General features: G+C 36.7%; 1 protein-coding gene across 1 annotated transcript; it reads right to left on the bottom strand.

Annotated features, from left to right (window-relative positions):
- Positions 1-4,143: 4,143 nt before the first annotated feature.
- LOC104425670 lies at positions 4,144-5,448 on the bottom strand. Its single transcript, XM_010038427.3, has one exon. It carries the CDS (start codon positions 5,239-5,241, stop codon positions 4,336-4,338), a length of 906 nt encoding a protein of 301 aa, XP_010036729.1. The 5' UTR covers positions 5,242-5,448; the 3' UTR covers positions 4,144-4,335.
- Between the last annotated feature and the right edge of the window lie 13,191 nt (positions 5,449-18,639).

The following is an 18,639-nucleotide window of genomic DNA, read 5'->3' as shown; positions in this document are numbered from 1 at the left end:
GTTCCACTTAAACTCCAAGTCTGATGTGTTGCTCTAATGCGATGCTAGCATTACGATCTTGCTGTCAACTCAAGTATATTTGTCTAGAATCCTGTCGACGCTTTGTTCAAATACCCTTACAAACGCTAGATGTCCTGAGCTTTCACAAACAAATGGGGTGTGTCACTCTTATTTTTGCCCTCATGGCTAGCACGTGACAATAAGGATAATTTTGGGTGCCACTACAACTTAAACTTTTAGGATTGTCCACAAAATCTCACATGTAAAGTTAGAACTCTTGAGTTCAAATCTTATTAGGCCTCATTTGCCTCACAAATTAAATGTGTCCACTTAATAATACTAGGTAAAAAAAAAAGACCAAACTAAGTATAAGGGAGAATGATAGAATAATTGAGCCTTCATATAACAACTTGAGCTTTTAGAATAGTATTGTTAGGTTCATCTAACAGCTTAAGCTTTTAGAACAGTATTGTTAAGTATTGTTCATTCCCTCAATGACTTTGAGTTGTTTCATGCCCATTATTTGCAAAATTGAGTTATTAACCGAATTACAGCTAATAACTTAAGCTTTTAGAACAATATTATTTGATATTATTAATTCCCTCAACGACTTTGAGCTGCTGGTGAAGCCCCTACCCTCCATTTAATCAAACTTTTAACTGAATTAATGTGTGAATTTTGGTCGGTTGGTGGGTTAGAGTTTCAAATCTAGGTTTATCTTTCAATTTGGAGATTTAGAGTTTTTATTTGGGGGAAACCTGGCAGACAACATAACGCGGTTTAAATCTTGACCAGTCCCTTCGGTGAGCCACATCAACTTAAGAAACTTAAAAAAAAAAAAAAAAAGTCATTTTAGATTTCTGGTGAAATAAATAGGAGTTGGCATTGAAAATATTGTTTTCCTAAAAATTTGGCACTTAAAGTGATTAAAAAAAATTGGTAATAAAGTAAGCATCGTACACAACTTTTAGCACTCTAGTGTCCTTCTTCCATTCATGTTCATAATGTGCATCCATCGTAGACTTGATTCCATTGCGTGCTGATCGATGTCCATTCTAATTTGTCGAGTTGTTTGCATCATGTAGAGTTCATGCTGAGATTAAACCAAAAACTGCGACTAGTCATGAATTTTCCCATTTGTTGCTACCATTCATCGTAGGATAAACCGGTCGACGGGACCCCACGGGGGCCTGCGTAGGGGGGGATCTAATCGGTCTTAAACCTATTGTATGAATTCCAATTCAGTTATAAACTTTTCAATTTTATCAATTTATCCTAAACCTTTGTGTGAAATTTTAATATAGTCATTCCAATCAATTTTCGTCTGAAATCACTAATATGATTTATCTAGTCACCGCTACCACCTTATATGGCATGCCACCACGTCAACGATTTCCAACAAAAAATGGTTAGATTGACTATATTAAAATTTCATGTAAATGTTGAAGACTAAATTTACAAAAATGAAAAATTTATAACTAAATTGCATCCATACAATAGATTTATGACTAATTAAATAATTTTCCCGAGGCTGAGTTTCATTCTTCCAATGTTCTTCTCTGTCTCTCTACTCTTCTTGTCTTACCTCTCTAAATCTCTCCTAAAAGTTTTCTTCATTGAAACTTCAATGCTCAGTCGTGGATAGGTTTGTCGCAGAGCTGGTAGCTCCTCGCCCCTCGGAATGATTTATCTAATCTTCTGGCCATTGACTTATCCTCTTGAGAGGACAAAGTTAGTTGATCTCTCCTCAAAAGGGTAGTTGATGGTCATATGGATCCCGAGAGAGAGAGAGAGAGAGACCCTTTTAGTTATTCAAACCTCACTTACGCATTGACCAACTAACCAACCTACTTCACTCCTAACCCTAGCCCTTCCAATCCCCATGTCAATATTCCCCCAAACAATAAACAACTTCTCTATCAATACTGAAAACGAATTGATCTCCATTATAGAACTGATCTCATGAAAATGATTAGATGAAGAAGAAAGAGCAGAAATATTTATTTAAATTGCGAGAACGCTTCAAGGAAATGAGATGTAATATGAAAAGGTATAAGTCCACATAGTAGTATAAAAACACCAATTAGGTATTCGATCGAATACCTTAATTTCTGTCCGCTCTTCTATATGATGTAGCGATGACACGAGTTGTCATGTTGATTTGTTCGATGAAAATATTTTTGAAAACCCTAAAGAATGCACGTCATAAGAAAATAACCTATAGCTAATAAAATTTCATCCGAAGGACACTATGTGTATGAAATTGTTCCAAATAAATTTTTTTCCTAAGGATATTTCATGACAATGATCTTAGGAAAAATGTTAATTTATTGTAAGCTTATGGGCTTTCTTCCTTGTGCCGATCCTAGAGAAAACGGTACCTCCTTCTCATTCCGGACTAGTGTGCCCAATATTCATCTATTATTTCAGTACACACACAGATATATAACACAGATATATTTATATAGTGGGGTAATTTGGACGGACTCCCCCGGATCTTCCCTGGAAACTTCCCTAAAAATTGAAAAACTATAAATGCGTTCATGTAAGAATGATGCGTTAAAGACAACATCAAACTGCATTTAGTTAGCCTATTAAATGATTTCTTTTTCTTTTTTTTTGAAATTCCCAGTAATTTTGATTACTTTCGGTTACCTAATTTGTCTTCTGAACGGAGAGGGGCACTTATGTGGAAGGTAAACATTGATTGAATATTTATATTTACGTTAGATATTAATTTAAAGATTCATTGACTGTCGTGACTTTGATGTTAGAGGTGAGATAGGTGAATGAGGAAAGACCTATCAGCAATTCATGAGCATCATTATCAGATCCAGCCCTGCGTTATCCTGCAGTTGTCCGAGTCACCATGGCCCGAAGTTGTAGTAACTAGTGAACTAATCATACGATAATCGGATGAAAAGTGAAGGATGTACAATTTGATTAGGATTATTTAATGTTAAATATAACTTTGTGCGAATTCAAATTATGAATGTTTTAAACCACAGATGAATTCGTTCATAAGATTACTGTTAAACCTAATAAAACTTCTAAGGAAAAAAGGACACCAAAAGTGTCAAAATTGTTGTGCGATATTAATTTGATAGTGGAACTTTACACAAAATCATTTTAGATTTAAAATCTTTTTGAAACACAGTAAGACTTATCAAGACTTTATCTGGACTTATCTGGACTTGTCCCAGTAAGACTGTCCCTCTAAACACAGTAAATTAAAAACATATATCTTATTCCTCTTTTATTAGGGCGACCAAATACGCCCTTATCATTCAGCTGAAGTTACAATGACCACCTAAAAATTACAATCATCTTGGAATGATTGATGAGTGTAAGGTACCGTCACTTACAAGTTACAACCATTTGATGAAAATTATCACGTAACTGAAGAATTAATAAGTGATAGCACGATGGAGATATAAATTCTAAGAAGTCATCAAAAAATTCTAAATAAATAGGTGTCAATATGCGCAATCCTTAAAGGTTTTAGAAATTTAACATCAACAAAAGATTTTGTCAACAAGTGGCCATGAAAAACTTGTTAAAAATATTATATCGTCATTCATTATTCATTTCACGGGAACAGTCAAAGTATTTTAGTTGCTTTTCACAAAATCCTTTAAAGAAAAAAATCAAATTTCAAACGCCACAAGAAAATGAAAAGAAAAAAAAAATGAGCAAAAAAGTCCATAAAATCAAAATAAAATTAGTAAAATCCCAAATATTTTGAAAATGTATGTAATTTCTCATTCTTGTTCGTAACTGCCCCTTCAATCATCGGAAGTTGCAATAACCTGCGAGCTGCTCTTTTGGTCCCGGGAAATTCCCTTTTTCCAACTTCATCGCGCTAACGATGATGCATGCGCAGAAGTGATCAACATTTTCTTGCGATATCAGCAGAAAAGCTTTTTCTTTTCCCTTTCTGAAAGCCTTTCTGAGAGTAATATTCATTTATTTATCTTTCAAAAAGTATTCAGCCCAATTATCAGCACATGGTCACCTTCACAATCCAGAAGAAAGGGATCAAGGGATCACAGTTTAGGAAATCTTTCTTTCTTTTCTCTCTTTTCATTCCATCCCCTCAGGAGACAATGGCGTTCGCACGGACAATGTCAGAATATATTCAACTGAAGTTTTCCATGTACAATTTGAAGCACAAATTTACATCTCCAGCTATGTACTGCTATATCCAGTAGATCACCATCCACCATCCATCTTTTTCCTTTTTTCCACAAAATAAAAATGCCAAAATGACAAAGCAAAAGTGCAATCAGGACCAAACCCAACTAAAGAACAGAAGAAAAGACGGTGAAGAATCGCTTAATTAGGACTCTTACAAGCACAGATCAGAAGGCAGAACCCGATATTGTCCCACTCTTTCTGCATATCTAAGTTCTTCTCTTCCAACCACAACCTGTTGTCCAATCCGCTCCTAGTCCTGAACATGAACACTGCATACCCATATCTCGGGTCGAAAAACCAGTCATGCGCATCCCACATCATGTCCACCAACACCCCGTCCACGTAAAGCGTTTGGTTCCCCCGAAAGTTCCACCTCAATCTCTTCACCTGGAAAATTTTCTTCTTGTCCACCATCACGGACAACACCGGATTCCGCGAATCTTGCTCATGAGCGTACTCAATCAGAATGTCATGGCTTATGCCCGAACTGCTGAACTGGGCCTTTGCCGAATAGGGTGAATTGCCCGAGAAATGCACATTCCGAGAAACCGATGAGAATTTTGCGTTGGGTAACCCTGTTCTCAATCTGATCACATCCAGTTCTTCATTCATATCCCCAAGAAGCAGACCCAATTCCGAGTCAACCAAAACAGCAACATAAAATCCGTTGACTGGCTCTGGCCCGCTATCGAACTGAGCAGAGAGGAGATCCCAGAAAACTTCAATCCTCGAATTCCCAGATTGGAAACTTTTCGCGCCTTTCCTCTTCTGCAATTGCCAGGAGTTCGCACTACCCTTGGGAGGAGAAGATTTGTCGTCCGCGATGCTTATGGTGAGGCCTTGGCCCAAGAAATTGTTGCACCATGTGATGGTGATCACGAGACGCCTCTGATTGGAGAGCTTCGATTTGTAGATGCAAGTGACCGCATTTGGCATCGAGGGGACCGAAACTGGGGACAAATAGGACTGGTTTGAAGGCCCAGAACAGTAGGAGTCTGATACTTTGATGGCGTGTTCGCTGTAGCAAGTCACCACGCTCCTCATCGCAAGAGGGGATGAAAGCAATTTGCACAATAGAATCTGAAGAGCAGAAATGTAAATTGAAGGTTTGAGTGATTGAGGTTGAATTAATGAAGGAGAAGAGGAAAAGGGTCACTATCCCTTGCCTATACTAGAAGAAAAATGGGTGGATTATCGAAGGAGACAAACAGAGGTTCTCCTCGTCGCTGAGGTTTTCCATGTGAAGTGTACTTTCATATTTCCCGTCGTAGTTATCGTGGGAACAGAGATTTATAAAACTAATAATATGGGAGGAAATGAAATCCCTGCTTCAGGGGTATCCAGTAATGGCCAATAAATGTGATTCCATTACTAAGATAGATCTCCTTTATTAAAAATGGAAAGTGAGAATTAAAAATTTCACCTTCTTTATGATTTTCTCGTGACAGTTCGGAGGACACAAATAACTACATATAAAAAACGATGGAGCTGACCTAAGCTACTGTTAATTTGAAATTAAGAAAAAGCAAAAAGAGACAAAATAAAATAAAAGGAAAGGAAAGGAAAAAATTTGATGTGCCGCTTTGCTAAGATAACGTTTTCGTTTCCTCTGAGCTAATCTATATAAATAAATGCATGGCCAAAGGTTAGAGGGAGAGAGATTAATAATGGTTTTTTCTCAACAACTCGAAGACCTATCATTAGATTATAAGCAAGACAAAGGCATGGCCAGGGGAAAAGATCTTTACAGGTAATTACTGCTCTTGTCCTCTTCTGTTGAACGACGCACGAGGTGAGTATCGGCTTAGAGCACTTGACCGGTTATTGACTTAATTGTTCTAAGGTGAGACAGTCAATGAGTAAAGTGTGCAATGGAATATTTATGTCCCAAACAAGAAGGTACCGTGGAGATTGCTAATGATGTAGGGACAAGGTTGCCTTTATCAACTGATGAACAGAAAACACGCAAAATTCCTGGATTTCACAGAGCAAAATACTGAAATTTTTCGGTGTTAGGTAGATTTTCGAAGTTGATTGTAATTCTCAAATGTTGTTGGTAAAAGGATATGACTTGTAATTTGCTTATAAACTTGTTAGTAAGTTATCAACATCATAATTAATTTGCCAATGTCAAAAATAATTAGTAGTTACTAACTTTATTTAAATATTATTAATATGGTCTATATATTACCAAGATTGTAATAAATTTACCAACATCCTAATTATATATACACACACATACATACATCTATGTGTATGCGGGTAAAGCTCATACTAGGTTAAACCACGTGGTATGCTAAAGTTCGAGCTTTACACGGGTTATCTATTTTTCATTCTCACTAGCAAATCTTTAGATACGTATAAATATTTAAGGATAGTAGTAAATGTATATGTAGATTCTATTTTGAAATACATATATATTGTTTCTTTGAAAATATTCGTATGATGAGATTCTAAAAGAGTACAATATAAAGATATCTATCTCAGAAGTAAGAGTATTAACAAATTAATATTGAATAGAAAAGAAAATATATGCTTAGAAAGAAAGTACAAAGCCAAAAAAAAAAATGGATAAGTGCATGGAAAATCCTAAAATTTATCAAGAAAGTGCAATTGAGTTTTAAAATTTTCAAAAAGTGCAATCAAGTTATTCCGTTAAGTTCATCCAACTTGGCTAATGGAAAATACTAACATTTCTTTTCTTTTTTTTTTGTTATTTTCTATCTCCTATGTGGGGCTAACTTGGTTAAAACATGAAGTAAGGAAAATGACTAGTTTTGATCTAATTATGATTTTTTAACCTATATTTTATTTTAATTAGATTAACAAATAAGCTAAAAAAAAAAAAAAAGGAAGGAGGAAAACCAAGCACCCTTATTGTCATCGCCCTACTATTGTCAGAAAGGGCAATGATCATGGGACGATGGCCAGCAGGGGTTACCAAGCTCAGTCAATTTAGTTGAGAGCCTAATCTTGGCCATTTGGGTGAGGGTCAACAAGCCCTCACTTGCAGTTAACAAGGGTCACCAGCCATTAGCCAAGGCTTAAGGAGGGCTTGATCTTGGCCATCTAGGTGAGGATCAACAAGCCCTTACCTGCAGTTAATGATGGTCACCGACCACTGGTAAGGCTTAAGTACACTTGCTTGACATAGCCCCACCATCATCAACCCTTAGCCAAGATCTGATGACCCTCAGCCATATCTAATTTAGAGCTATAGGCTTGCAAGCTCATGCTTGTGATCTGTGAGGCCATTGTCTCACCACCACCAACCCTTTTCATCGATGGTAGGGTCAATAGTGGTGTGGCGGCGGCGGCATGGCTTTTTTCCTTCCTTCTTTCTTCTTTCTAAATATAACTTTTCTTAATCTAATTTAAATAAAATTTGGGTGAAAAAATCAAATTTGGACGAAAACATCATTTTAACCTTATCTTTCATGTTTTAGCCACATCAATGCTATGTAAAAGAGAGAAACTAGCAAAATATCATGTTGGCACTTTTCATTAGTTAAGTTTAACATAATGACTTGATTGCATCAATTTGATAAGTTTAAGAACTTTACCTCAACCTCAAATCCTCTCTTAAAAGGATTTCCGGACTAAAGGAAATTCAAAGCTCAGGCAACAGGATAATTCTTGAAGAGAAAAGTTTGAGAGTCTGAAAAATGATTTTGATGATTTGAAAGAAAATGTCGATTCTCTTTCAAAAGAAAATAAATGTTTGAAAAAGGAAATTTCAGACATTTCTACAAAGTTTTCTAAAGGGTCAAAAACTTTAGAGAAACTTCTTTCAGCTCAAACACCTTATTTTAACATTTTTTATTTGGGTATAAACAATGAAAGTACTCCTTCGATCAATTTTCCTAAAGTGAATGAGAGACTTAGACAAAGACTCCCAAAATCTTCTTATAAAAATCATTTTCAAAAAGTTTTTATAAAATATGTTGGCCAGAATACTCTTAAATGTTTTAAGTGTAACAGCTCTAAACATTTTGAGAATAAATGTCCTAAAGTTTGGAGACCTATTAAGAAGGATTGGACAAAGGCTGTCAGTAAAACTAACTCGTCAGGATCCAAGAAAATTTGGGTACCAAAGAAAGTTTGAGATTTCCTTTTTACTACAGGTCATTATTAAAAGGAAAAGCAAATGGTACTTGGATAGTGGCTATTCTAGGCATATGATTGGAAATTCAAGCAGTTTCATAAAACTAGAAAGACAAAAATGAGGAAATGTCTAGTTTGGTAGGAACAACAAAGGAAAAATTATTAGACATGGAACAGTAAGGATTGGAAGTTTAATCATCAACAATGTTTCACTGGGTTGAATTACAATCTTCTTAGCATAAGCCAACTATGTGATACATGATTAAGAATCAATTTTCACGAAGATGTTTGTTTTGGAGTAAGTCAAGACTTATCTCAATCCTTCACTGGGCAAAGACATGGCAATATTTATCTTCTAGACATAAGTCCAGAGAGTTCTCAATGTCTTATTTCAATTCAAGATGAAGCATATCTCTGGCATCGCAAGCTTGGACATGTGAATATGGAACAAATTGCTAAACTTTCATCTAAAAAGCTAGTACGAGGTCTTCTTAAAATGGTGTACTAGAAGTCTAAGTTATGTACTCCTTGTATCTTGGGAAAACAAGGTCAGAAGTTCTTTTAAACTTGTAAATCAAGTTTCTACTAATCATAACTTGCAGCTTCTTCATATGAATCATTTTGGACCAACAAGAACACAGAGCATTGGTGGAAAGAAATAATGTTTGGTGGTTGTGAATGATTATTCAAGATTCACTTGGGTTTCTTCTTGGCAAGTAAGAATGAAACCTTCTCATACTTTTCAAAGTTTGCTAAGAAAGTTCAAAATGGGAAAGGTTATGCCATTTCAAGCATAAGAATTGATCATGGGGGAGAATTTGAAAATCAAAACTTTGCAAATTTCTATGACGAGAGAGGTCTTCAATATGTTTTTTCCTCACCATATACCTCAGAACAAAATGGAATTGTGGAAAGGAAAAATAAATTGTTATAGGAGACGGCCAGAACTCTGCTGATAGAAAGTAAAATCAATTCTCGTTTTTGGGCAGAAGTAGTTTCTACTGCCGCTTATATAATTAACAAGGTATTTTTAAAGCTTATCCTAAAAAAGACCCCTTATGAAGTATATAAAGGGAAGAAGCCAAATATCTCTTATTTTCATGTGTTTGGTTGCAAGTGTTTTATTTTGAAGAATGGAAATGATCGGCTTGGAAAATTTGAAGAAAGATCGGATGAAGGAATATTTCTTGGTTACTTTACTTCAAGCAAAGCTTACAAAGTCTTCAACAAGAATACAAAAACTGTCGAAGAATCCATGAACATCGGATTTTAGGAAAGTATTTAGAACCAACAAGATCAGACTCAGTTTGAAAAATCTGAACTAGTTTCAGACTTAATAAAGTTTGATTCCTCCGAGGGACTTCAATCTTCTAGTGATCAAAGTCAAGCAGAACAAAAGTCAAAAGAATTGAAGAAAACTGACGATTAGCAAATCCTTGCAGGAAACGACAAACCTAATAGTAACTAACTAGAAGCACAAACATACAAAACCAAAAGGGAAATCTGTGATTGGAACAAAGTGAGTGTTTAGAAACAAGATGGATGAAAAGAGCAAAGTAACTAGGAACAAAGCAAGGCTTGTGGTAAAAGGATATACACAAGATGAAGGAATAGACTATGATGAGACATATGTACCTGTAACCAGGTTAAAAGCCATTAGAGTACTGCTTGCACATGCGTGTTTTCATAATTTCAAGTTATTCCAAATGGATGTCAAGAGTGTTTTTCTAAATGGATTCATTTAAGAACTCTATATGGAACAACCACCAGGATTTAAAGATTCCAGAAAACCAGACCCTGTTTATAAACTAAAGAAGGCGTTGTATGGTCTAAAACAAGCACCTCGAGCTTAGTATGAGAGACTGAGTAAGTTCTTGGTAAGCGATGGTTTTAAGAAATGAATGGTCGATACAACCTTGTTTATCAAAAAGGAAGAAAATGATTTTCTACTTGTTCAAATATAAGTAAATGATATATAATCTTTGGATTTTCTAACGAAAATTTATGCAAGAAATTCTCAAAGTCTATGCAGGAAGAATTCGAAATGAGCATGATAAGTGGATTAACCTTCTTTCTAGGTCTGCAAGTTAGACAATCAAAGAAAGGAACATTCATCTATCAAGAGAAATGTGCCAGAGAAGTTATCAAGAAGTTTGAGTGGAAAACTACAAGAAGACTGAGATTCGCACATCAAGTTCTTCAAAACTTGACATGGATGAAGGTGGAAAGAAAGTTGACCAAAAGACAAACATAAGCATGATTGGTTCTATTCTTTATCTCACTGCCTCTCAACCTGATATTCTATTCAGTGTGTGCATGTGTGCTAGATTCCAAGCTAACCCAAGAGAGTCTCATCTTAGTGCTATCAAACGTATTATCAAATATATTGCGACTTATCCAAAGTTAGGTCTGTGGTATCCAAAGATGGAGACTTCACATTACTTGGTTACTGTGATGCTGATCTGGATGGTTGTAAAGTTGACAGGAAAAGTACTTCAGGAACATGTCAACTTTTAGGACAAATGTTAGTGTCCTGGTTCTCAAGGAAGCAGAACATTGTGGCACTCTCATCAGTAAAAGTAGAATATGCTGCTTTTGGAAGTTGTTGTTCACAAATTCTCTAGATCAGGCAACAACTAAGGGACTTTGAAATAGAAGAACCTTGCACCGAAATCAGATGTGACAACACAAGTGTGATCAATCTTACTAAAATTCATATTTTTCATTTAAGGGCAAAGCATATTGAAATTAGCCATCACTTCATAAGAGACCATGTGCAAAATGGCAAAACCAATGTTTAATTGATTCGAAGAATCAACTAGCAAATATCTTCACCAAACCTTTAGAGAAAGGCTTATTCGAGTCCATCCGTGAAAAGCTAAATATCACTCTTGCATCTGGCTAAAGACATTGGATGAGCAAACTCATCAGCTCAACATATAGTAAATACATCCTTTTGAAAGCCTTCCAAACTCAGGTATTTTTATTTTAAATTTTGACGCGTAAGTATCTTTCCTTCTTGACCAGGTACGATTATTCTCGAATTATTACTTGCATTTTATATTTTTGGAAATTGTAATATCTCTACTGATATTTCAGAATTTATTTCAAAAATTATTAGCAGTTATATTTTTGAAGTTTTAAAAACAGAAGTTTCTTTTTATGACGGTTTGGTTGCCGTACTTTGTTATCTTTAAAACCTTCAACTTTTTTTTCAATAACCAGACTATCTTCAAACCCTAAACTTACTCTCAAACCCTTGCCTCTCTTGATTTTCTCTCACATCATTTGCAAAATTTCTCACCCGTTCACATATGAACATGTCATCAAAGTCCTCCAAGTCTACTTCAATGTCCTATCAGAGGAAATTTTCTCACATTGCTAGTCGTGGGCCTCAATTTGTCCTTGAAGGTCCGATGCATTTTGATCTCATCGGAGATGATTTGCCTCGAAGCTCTCCTCGCCATTCGGCAGAAGAGGAAGTTACTCAGGAAACAACTCCTATTTCGGTAAAAAGGCCTAAGGTACTTCTTAAGCATTATGAATTTTTTAAAAGGGTTTTCAAAAACCCTTTTCAAAAATTTTCACCCAAAAATGGGTGTTGCTGCTGAAATCATTGGAGAAAAAGGGAAGTTGTTTCGTTCAAAAGATCATAAGAAAGTTTTCTTTCAGATGCTGAACAAAGGGTCATCAACCCTCATACTGTGGATTTTGACTTTCCGAACTCCATCAAGGTAAACTTGATAGAAAAGTTTGCCAAACTTTAGATGGAATAGCTTGGTGTGCAAACATCAGAGGCTTACCCCGAATTGACAGTGTACTTTTATTCCAACCTATCTATCTTGATCCCACTCATGTTCAATTTATTGTGTGTGCCAGAGTGTTTGATGTTGATGTTAATCTGTTGGCTGACATTCTAGGGGTAGAGAGGAGTGGATTCTTGCTCATTAATATGTCTAACGAGCAGGTCGCCGAGTTTCTGGTAAGGGACAAGATTCCTAGAGGGAGCATTACTTACTCTCAGATGTCTGTTTCTAATATCTTGCTGCACAAGATAGTCATCAACTGCATCAGACCCAAGGCTGCTTTAAAGATTGATGTTTCCAAATTCGAAGCAAAAATGATGCGGGCCAACTACAATGGTGTTGCTTTCTCACTCTCTCACACAATCCTACGACACATGTATAGAACTGTTATGAAAGGGAATGGACAACTACCATACACAACATTGGTAACCAGACTCTTCAAACACTTTCAAATTCAACCGCCATCCCAACTTCGTTCCAGAACCATTGTTCTCATGCAAATTAGAATGAAAATGATCTCAAAGATGAGATTAAAGGATCTCTCTGGAGCCCTGACACTTCTGAAGAAGGAATCTATTAGCAAAGTTAAGCAAAGATTTGTTGCTGAGAAGAAATGCAAAAGCTGACTACCGCACCTATGCTGATGATTCCATCTGGTCCTGAAGGATATGAGATCCATAGTAATGCGTCGTTCAGAGGACTAGGTTGCGTGTTGATGTAACATGGTAGGGTTGTTGCATATGCCTCCCGTCAATTGAGGCCTCATGAGCCAAACTACTTGACGCACGACTTAGAACTCGTAGCCATTATTTTCGCTTTGAAGATTTGGAGACACTATTTGTGCGAAGAAAGGTTCCAAATCTTCACCGACCATCAAAGTCTTAAGTATCTATTCTCTTAGAAGGAGTTGAATATGAGACAACGCTGATGGATAGAACTTTTGAAGGACTACAACGATGATATCCTATATTACCCTAGAAAGGCGAACAAGGTCGCCGACACTTTGAGCCGAAAGTCTTTAGTCGATCATCTGCTGGTTAAATAAAGAGTGGAATTTAATCGAGAGAGCTCGAGATTCGGTTTTCAAGTTTGAGGTAGGTCACCTTTCAAATCTTATGGCCACCCTCAGAATTAAGCCAGATGTCCATATCAGAATCAAGCTACTTTAGCCGATACATCCAAATGTTCAGAAGATTCTACAAGAAGATACTGATAAGAGAAAGGCTGACTTTCAAATTGCTGAGGATGGAACACTAAAGTTCCGAAGACGTTTGGTTGTACCTGACGATGCAAAGCTTAGAGAGGACATCTTATCATAAACTCATCGTAGCAGTTATCAGCAGAGCATTAAGATGGCTTCTTTTGAAAGGTTGTATGGCAAAGTGTGCAGAACACCCGTGTGTTGGGATAAAGTCGGGGAAAGAAAGATTACCAACCCAGAGTTGGTTCAGTAGTCAGTGAATGCAATTGCAGTTATCAGAGGCAAACTAAAGACCGCTCAGAGTTGACAAAAGAGTAATGTAGATAAGCACTAGAGGTCATTGGAATTCCAAGTTGGTGATCACGTTATTCTGAAAGTGTCACCAATGAGGGGTACTTCGCGCTTTGGTAAGAAAGGAAAACTGAGTCCGAGGTACATAAGTCCATTTGAAATTCTTGAGAGAATTGGGACCTTAGCGTATCGTCTTGCATTGCCACCGAGATTGGCATAAGTGCACGACATCTTTCACATGTCGATGTTGAGGAAGTATGAGCCTAACCCGACCCACGTGCTTAATTTTAAGGAATTGGACGTGGACGACCGTGTGTCATACGTTGAAAGCCCAGTACAGATTGTGGATCAAAAAAAGCAAATTCTGCATACAAAGACCATCTCGTTGGTCAAAGTGGTCTAGCAACACCACGGTACTGTAGGAGCAACCTGGGAGAGCGAAGAGTTTATGAACAATTGTAACCCCTCCTTTTGCTTAAGTATTGTAATGGTTTAAATTTCGAAAAAGAAATTTTTTATAAGAGGGGAAGAATTATGACATCCCGAATTTTTAATGTTGTTTTCAATTAAATTAAATCGGGCATTTCATTGACACGCTCATAGTGTTATTCTCATAATTGATCACTCATGAGATAACTAGACTATTTGGGAAAGTCGCTAAGGAAATTAACGCAATAGACTTGAGGATTCGACCAGGAATCGACTACTCGACCGTGTTTATCTGCTGAGGTCATTACAACATAGATATAAGTCGATTAGATATCAGGATAGATTGGTTCGACCGAGATATGTGACTAAACGTGGGTGATTCCACTAAATTACAAAACTCCCATCGACCGACACTAGACTGATTTTTCTATCATTTTGGTACCTTATGTCTGTATTTGAATCTTCGAGATTTTCACGACAACCGAGAGTCGTCAATGTGTCGAAGAGGTTTATTGTGGCTCAAAGAAAATCAACCACGGGTCATTTGCACTAAAAATTTCTGAAAGCTACCCGGTAGCCTAGGTCACGCTAAAAATGTGCCAAAGTGAAATTAACCGCGAATTTAATTCCGGTTTCAGAAATTGAAAGTTCTATTATGTCACAAATCATTTTAGGAATGTCGACTCAATCCTCGAAAAAAAATTTGCAAACCAATATTTTTTTAGGAATTTATTCCTAAATTTATTTATTTTTAGTAATTAATTGGAAAATTGCCGAGCGTCGGTCTATAGTGCCAAAAATCTATTTTAGGACTGCTGAAAATGGTGGGATATTTGAAAGTAAAAATTATTGTATTTTGGCTAAGGCCGACCATGTACCCACACACAAGTATTTTTATTGGGTATGATAAAGTTGAGAAATCGTTGGTTGATTAGAATGGTATATTGTATCAGCCTGCAAGCTTGATACCTTAGCTTAGGGTGATAGTATACCCTAAGTATCGCACAACTTCACTAAGCATTAAGATTCGCACAGTTTTGGTGAGCAATTAAGGTCTGCACAGCTTCGGTGAGCAAGTAAGGTTCGCACAGCTTTGGTAAGCATTGTTAGTATACTATATCAGCTCAATGGCTCAATAGGTCATCATAGAGAGAGAGGGTAGTATACTATTTTCTTTTTAGCCTTTGAAGCAAGCTACTATCTATTTTCAGCTTAGAGTAAGTTGTCCGCAAGGTAGTCAGACTTTATAGATAGTATTGATTTGGCCGACCGAGAGAATGTCATGATGACATGTACTCGACTGAGTCGATCGATCGATAGTTCGATCTGATTGGTTGAAATGATTGAATGGATATTCGAATTTTACTGACTTGCAGGAAGAAACTAAGGCCAAGGTAAGTCCCCTGACTTATGATTGTGCTTAGGCAGCCTTAGGGCATATTTTCTTCCTAGTCAGGTCTTAGGGGGCTGAACTTGCTGAGACGTCGTCTCACCCCGTTGTAGGATAACATTTTCAGGTCCCTAGATGGTGGTCGTGGAGGACCGGAAACCCTAGAGTCTAAGGTGGAGATCAAAGAATCGGCAAACGTGTCTGACTAGAGGGTCATAGGACAGTTCCCTTTTGTTGAGCCAATATTTTTGTACACAACCCAATATTGTAAATAGACATGTTTGTTTATAAAAGGTTTGTTTTGGTTGGGAATTTGTGGCCCTACTTTTCTATCCCATTAAATTGTTATCTATGAATTATTTATCTACATGTGTATTAAAACAAATGGGTCAGCGATGCGTCTTGGGACGTCACTATTATATCGACCGAGCAGGGATGGGCACAGGCTCAGAGAATCGAGGCGTGACAGGAAGAGCATTACCTCAAAAACATCAAAAAGGAAACATCATATTCTTCTCTAGGATGAAGAAGAGGAAGATGATGATGACAAGACCATCTCTACTATCGCCTTCCGTGATCTTAAAGGAATAGTTGATTCTGAGGAAAAAGAAGAGGATGAAAGCGAGAAAGAACTAGAAGAAGAGAGTGATGGTGAAGAAACTGAAGTGAAAGAGAGTGAGGATGATGACTCAAAAGGAGATGCCAATGAGAACAAAGAACGTGAGGAGACTGATAAGAAATGAGAAGACATAAGGGGAATTGATGCTAAGGTGTTGGGGAGATGGGAACTAGTAAACAAACCCATGCTGGAAGAGAAGGGGTTCAGGAATGAGAAGTTACTTCTTAGACTGAAGCCACTAAGATAGGGGGAGTAGGTGAAATCAACTGCTAGTGATGAAATCAGTCAATCTCCTCCAAATACTCAAGACATTTTTGCATCTCATTTCCCTGAAGTCTCACCTAAGTGTCAACACAAAGAAGTCAATGTTTAGGGGGAGCAACGAATTTCACACATTGAAGTCGATATTCCTTCACCTTTGGATACTCTACCGGTACAATTTGCTAAAGCTAGTGCTCAAACAGAACCAGAATTAAACTATCCTCGGCTAATAGAACTCTTCTTGGAGATTAAGGCACAGCAATATGCAATAGAGTTTGCAATCCAAAAGTTGCATGATGCTCTCGGTATTACCTCAAAGTCTCTTATAAGAAATGTACAATCTCTTGATGATCAAGTCCGGACTTTGAACAAACATGCATCGCAAAATCTGACAAAAGTTGAGATTATTTATCATCGGTGCCTGACTAAGCTTGAGAAGACCGTGCAGACCTTAGAGGATTTCCGCCTTATTCGTGTTCCAAAACAGCCCTGATCCTTTTTCGAACCAACCTCTTTTTATGCTTAACTGATTTTATATTTTTGTTAATGATAAAAATGGGGAGAGATTATGCAGATTGAATCTTATATTTGACATGTGATTGTGTTTGACTTTTCTTGGTGTGGTTTGTAGACTTTTAATTGACATGTTTTGTGGATGCAGACTGTATATAGATTATGTGTATATTATGTTTATTATCTGTTTTCTCTATCAATTATCATGTGTTGTTAAAGTATTGTTTTGCATGATAATTTTCATATAATGATTGAATCTACATGAAAGTTTTGTCACCATCAGAAAATGGGAGGTTGTTGAGAAAACTCCTATCAAGTTTCAAAGTTAACAAAACTTTCTTATTATAAAGAATACTAGACTTATGTACTCTATTGTGGAATATATTTTGTCAAAGTCTAATTACTTCAGAAGTCATTTCTACTCTGACGAGATCTAGATTGAAACCAAGTCCAAAATGAAGATAAAATCAGACTCAGGATTATTGATCTTTTGACAAGGATTCAGTAAGAAAAAGATTTATCCTTAATATCTGGCTTTCTAGCAAAGAATCCCACTTACCTTATATATATGGAACTAATCACGAATTGATGAAATCAATTTTGAAGACAAGTTTCTTTTTGGGAAGCATTTACTTATGAAAACCTAGATTCTAAACCACCGGCCGTGGTGGCTCCGTTGGGTAGGCTTCAGGCCTTTGAGGGAGAGGTCGGGAGTTCGAAGCCCCTGCAACGCAAGTTGCAGGGAGGCTGGTGGGCCATTAGGTGATTGACGCGTGGCGCCAGGGTGATGGTCTCCCCGCTAGCGACACCTAGGGGGTTTACGTGGCGGCTGTTGGCCAAGGCGGTTCCTCCAGCATCAAAAAAAAAAAAAAAAAAAAAAAAAAAACCTAGATTATGATTGTATGGGCAACCAGAATCATTAGATTTTCATCTCAATCTTCAACCAGTTACATGATTTTCTTAATCGATTTTATCCAATGAATTGATTGGAAGAAATTCCTTTGGGGAATGCCAACGGTTAAAAAGACGTAAAGGAGTATTTGAGGAGGTCATTCAGTCCATTTGACGTTGTGTGTGAAAATTGAAATTCCAAAGTTTGAGGCATTTCCAATCACTTGTTCTTCATCGACAGCACTTACAAATTGTATTCAAAAGAGAAAAACATAAGAAGAGTGACTTAGTTAGAGAAAAAGAAATCATCTACTAAGTGTTTACACTCAAATTATTGTATTTCTCTATTGATACCTTAGTGAATTACAACTAAAAGGCTGTCAGCGTAGGAAAGTGGATGTAGGTTTAGGATTTTCTCTTCCCTTAACTCTTTTTGATTTGGTTGTTACAATCTTTTTTTTCTAAACTTATCAAATTTCTAAACCATCACTAATTGAGTCTGAATTTACTTCAGAAGTCTGGTGGCACTTTTCATTAGACTTTGCTTAAAATATAATTTATTCTGCATTTATTTGCTTAATTTATTTTTACACCTATTTACCCCCCTCTAAGTGGTAATACTAGCATTTTCAGGGGACATCGTATCTAGGCGCATAAACAAATTGGATGATTGGTCATCAACTTTGATTTTCAAAAGTTGTTGGTCTATTCTTTAAATATGTGACCCCTAACCTTGTTATTTAGAGCTTGTTTTGTTTTGACTATTTAGGATTTGTCTCAACTATAAATGTATCTCTCTCATGTTTCTATGAAAATGAATAAAATGTTACTTTGATCCCAAAAAAAAAAGTGAACTTGCGTCCTTTCCTTGACTTTTTCTGCAGAGCAAACTGAATGTGTCTCAATATATTGAATGTTTACCACACGACTTCTGCCA

Source organism: Eucalyptus grandis, chromosome 11 (genome assembly GCF_016545825.1).
Source record: "Eucalyptus grandis isolate ANBG69807.140 chromosome 11, ASM1654582v1, whole genome shotgun sequence".
NCBI lineage: Eukaryota > Viridiplantae > Streptophyta > Magnoliopsida > Myrtales > Myrtaceae > Eucalyptus > Eucalyptus grandis.
The sequence above is the reverse complement of the archived record's forward strand: the minus strand, read 5'-3'. Positions and strand labels throughout refer to the sequence as shown.

Excerpts from the sequence above, each read along its gene's own strand:
- LOC104425670 (XM_010038427.3), bottom strand. The coding sequence starts at position 5,241 with ATGAGGAGCGTGGTGACTTGCTACAGCGAACACGCCATCAAAGTATCA.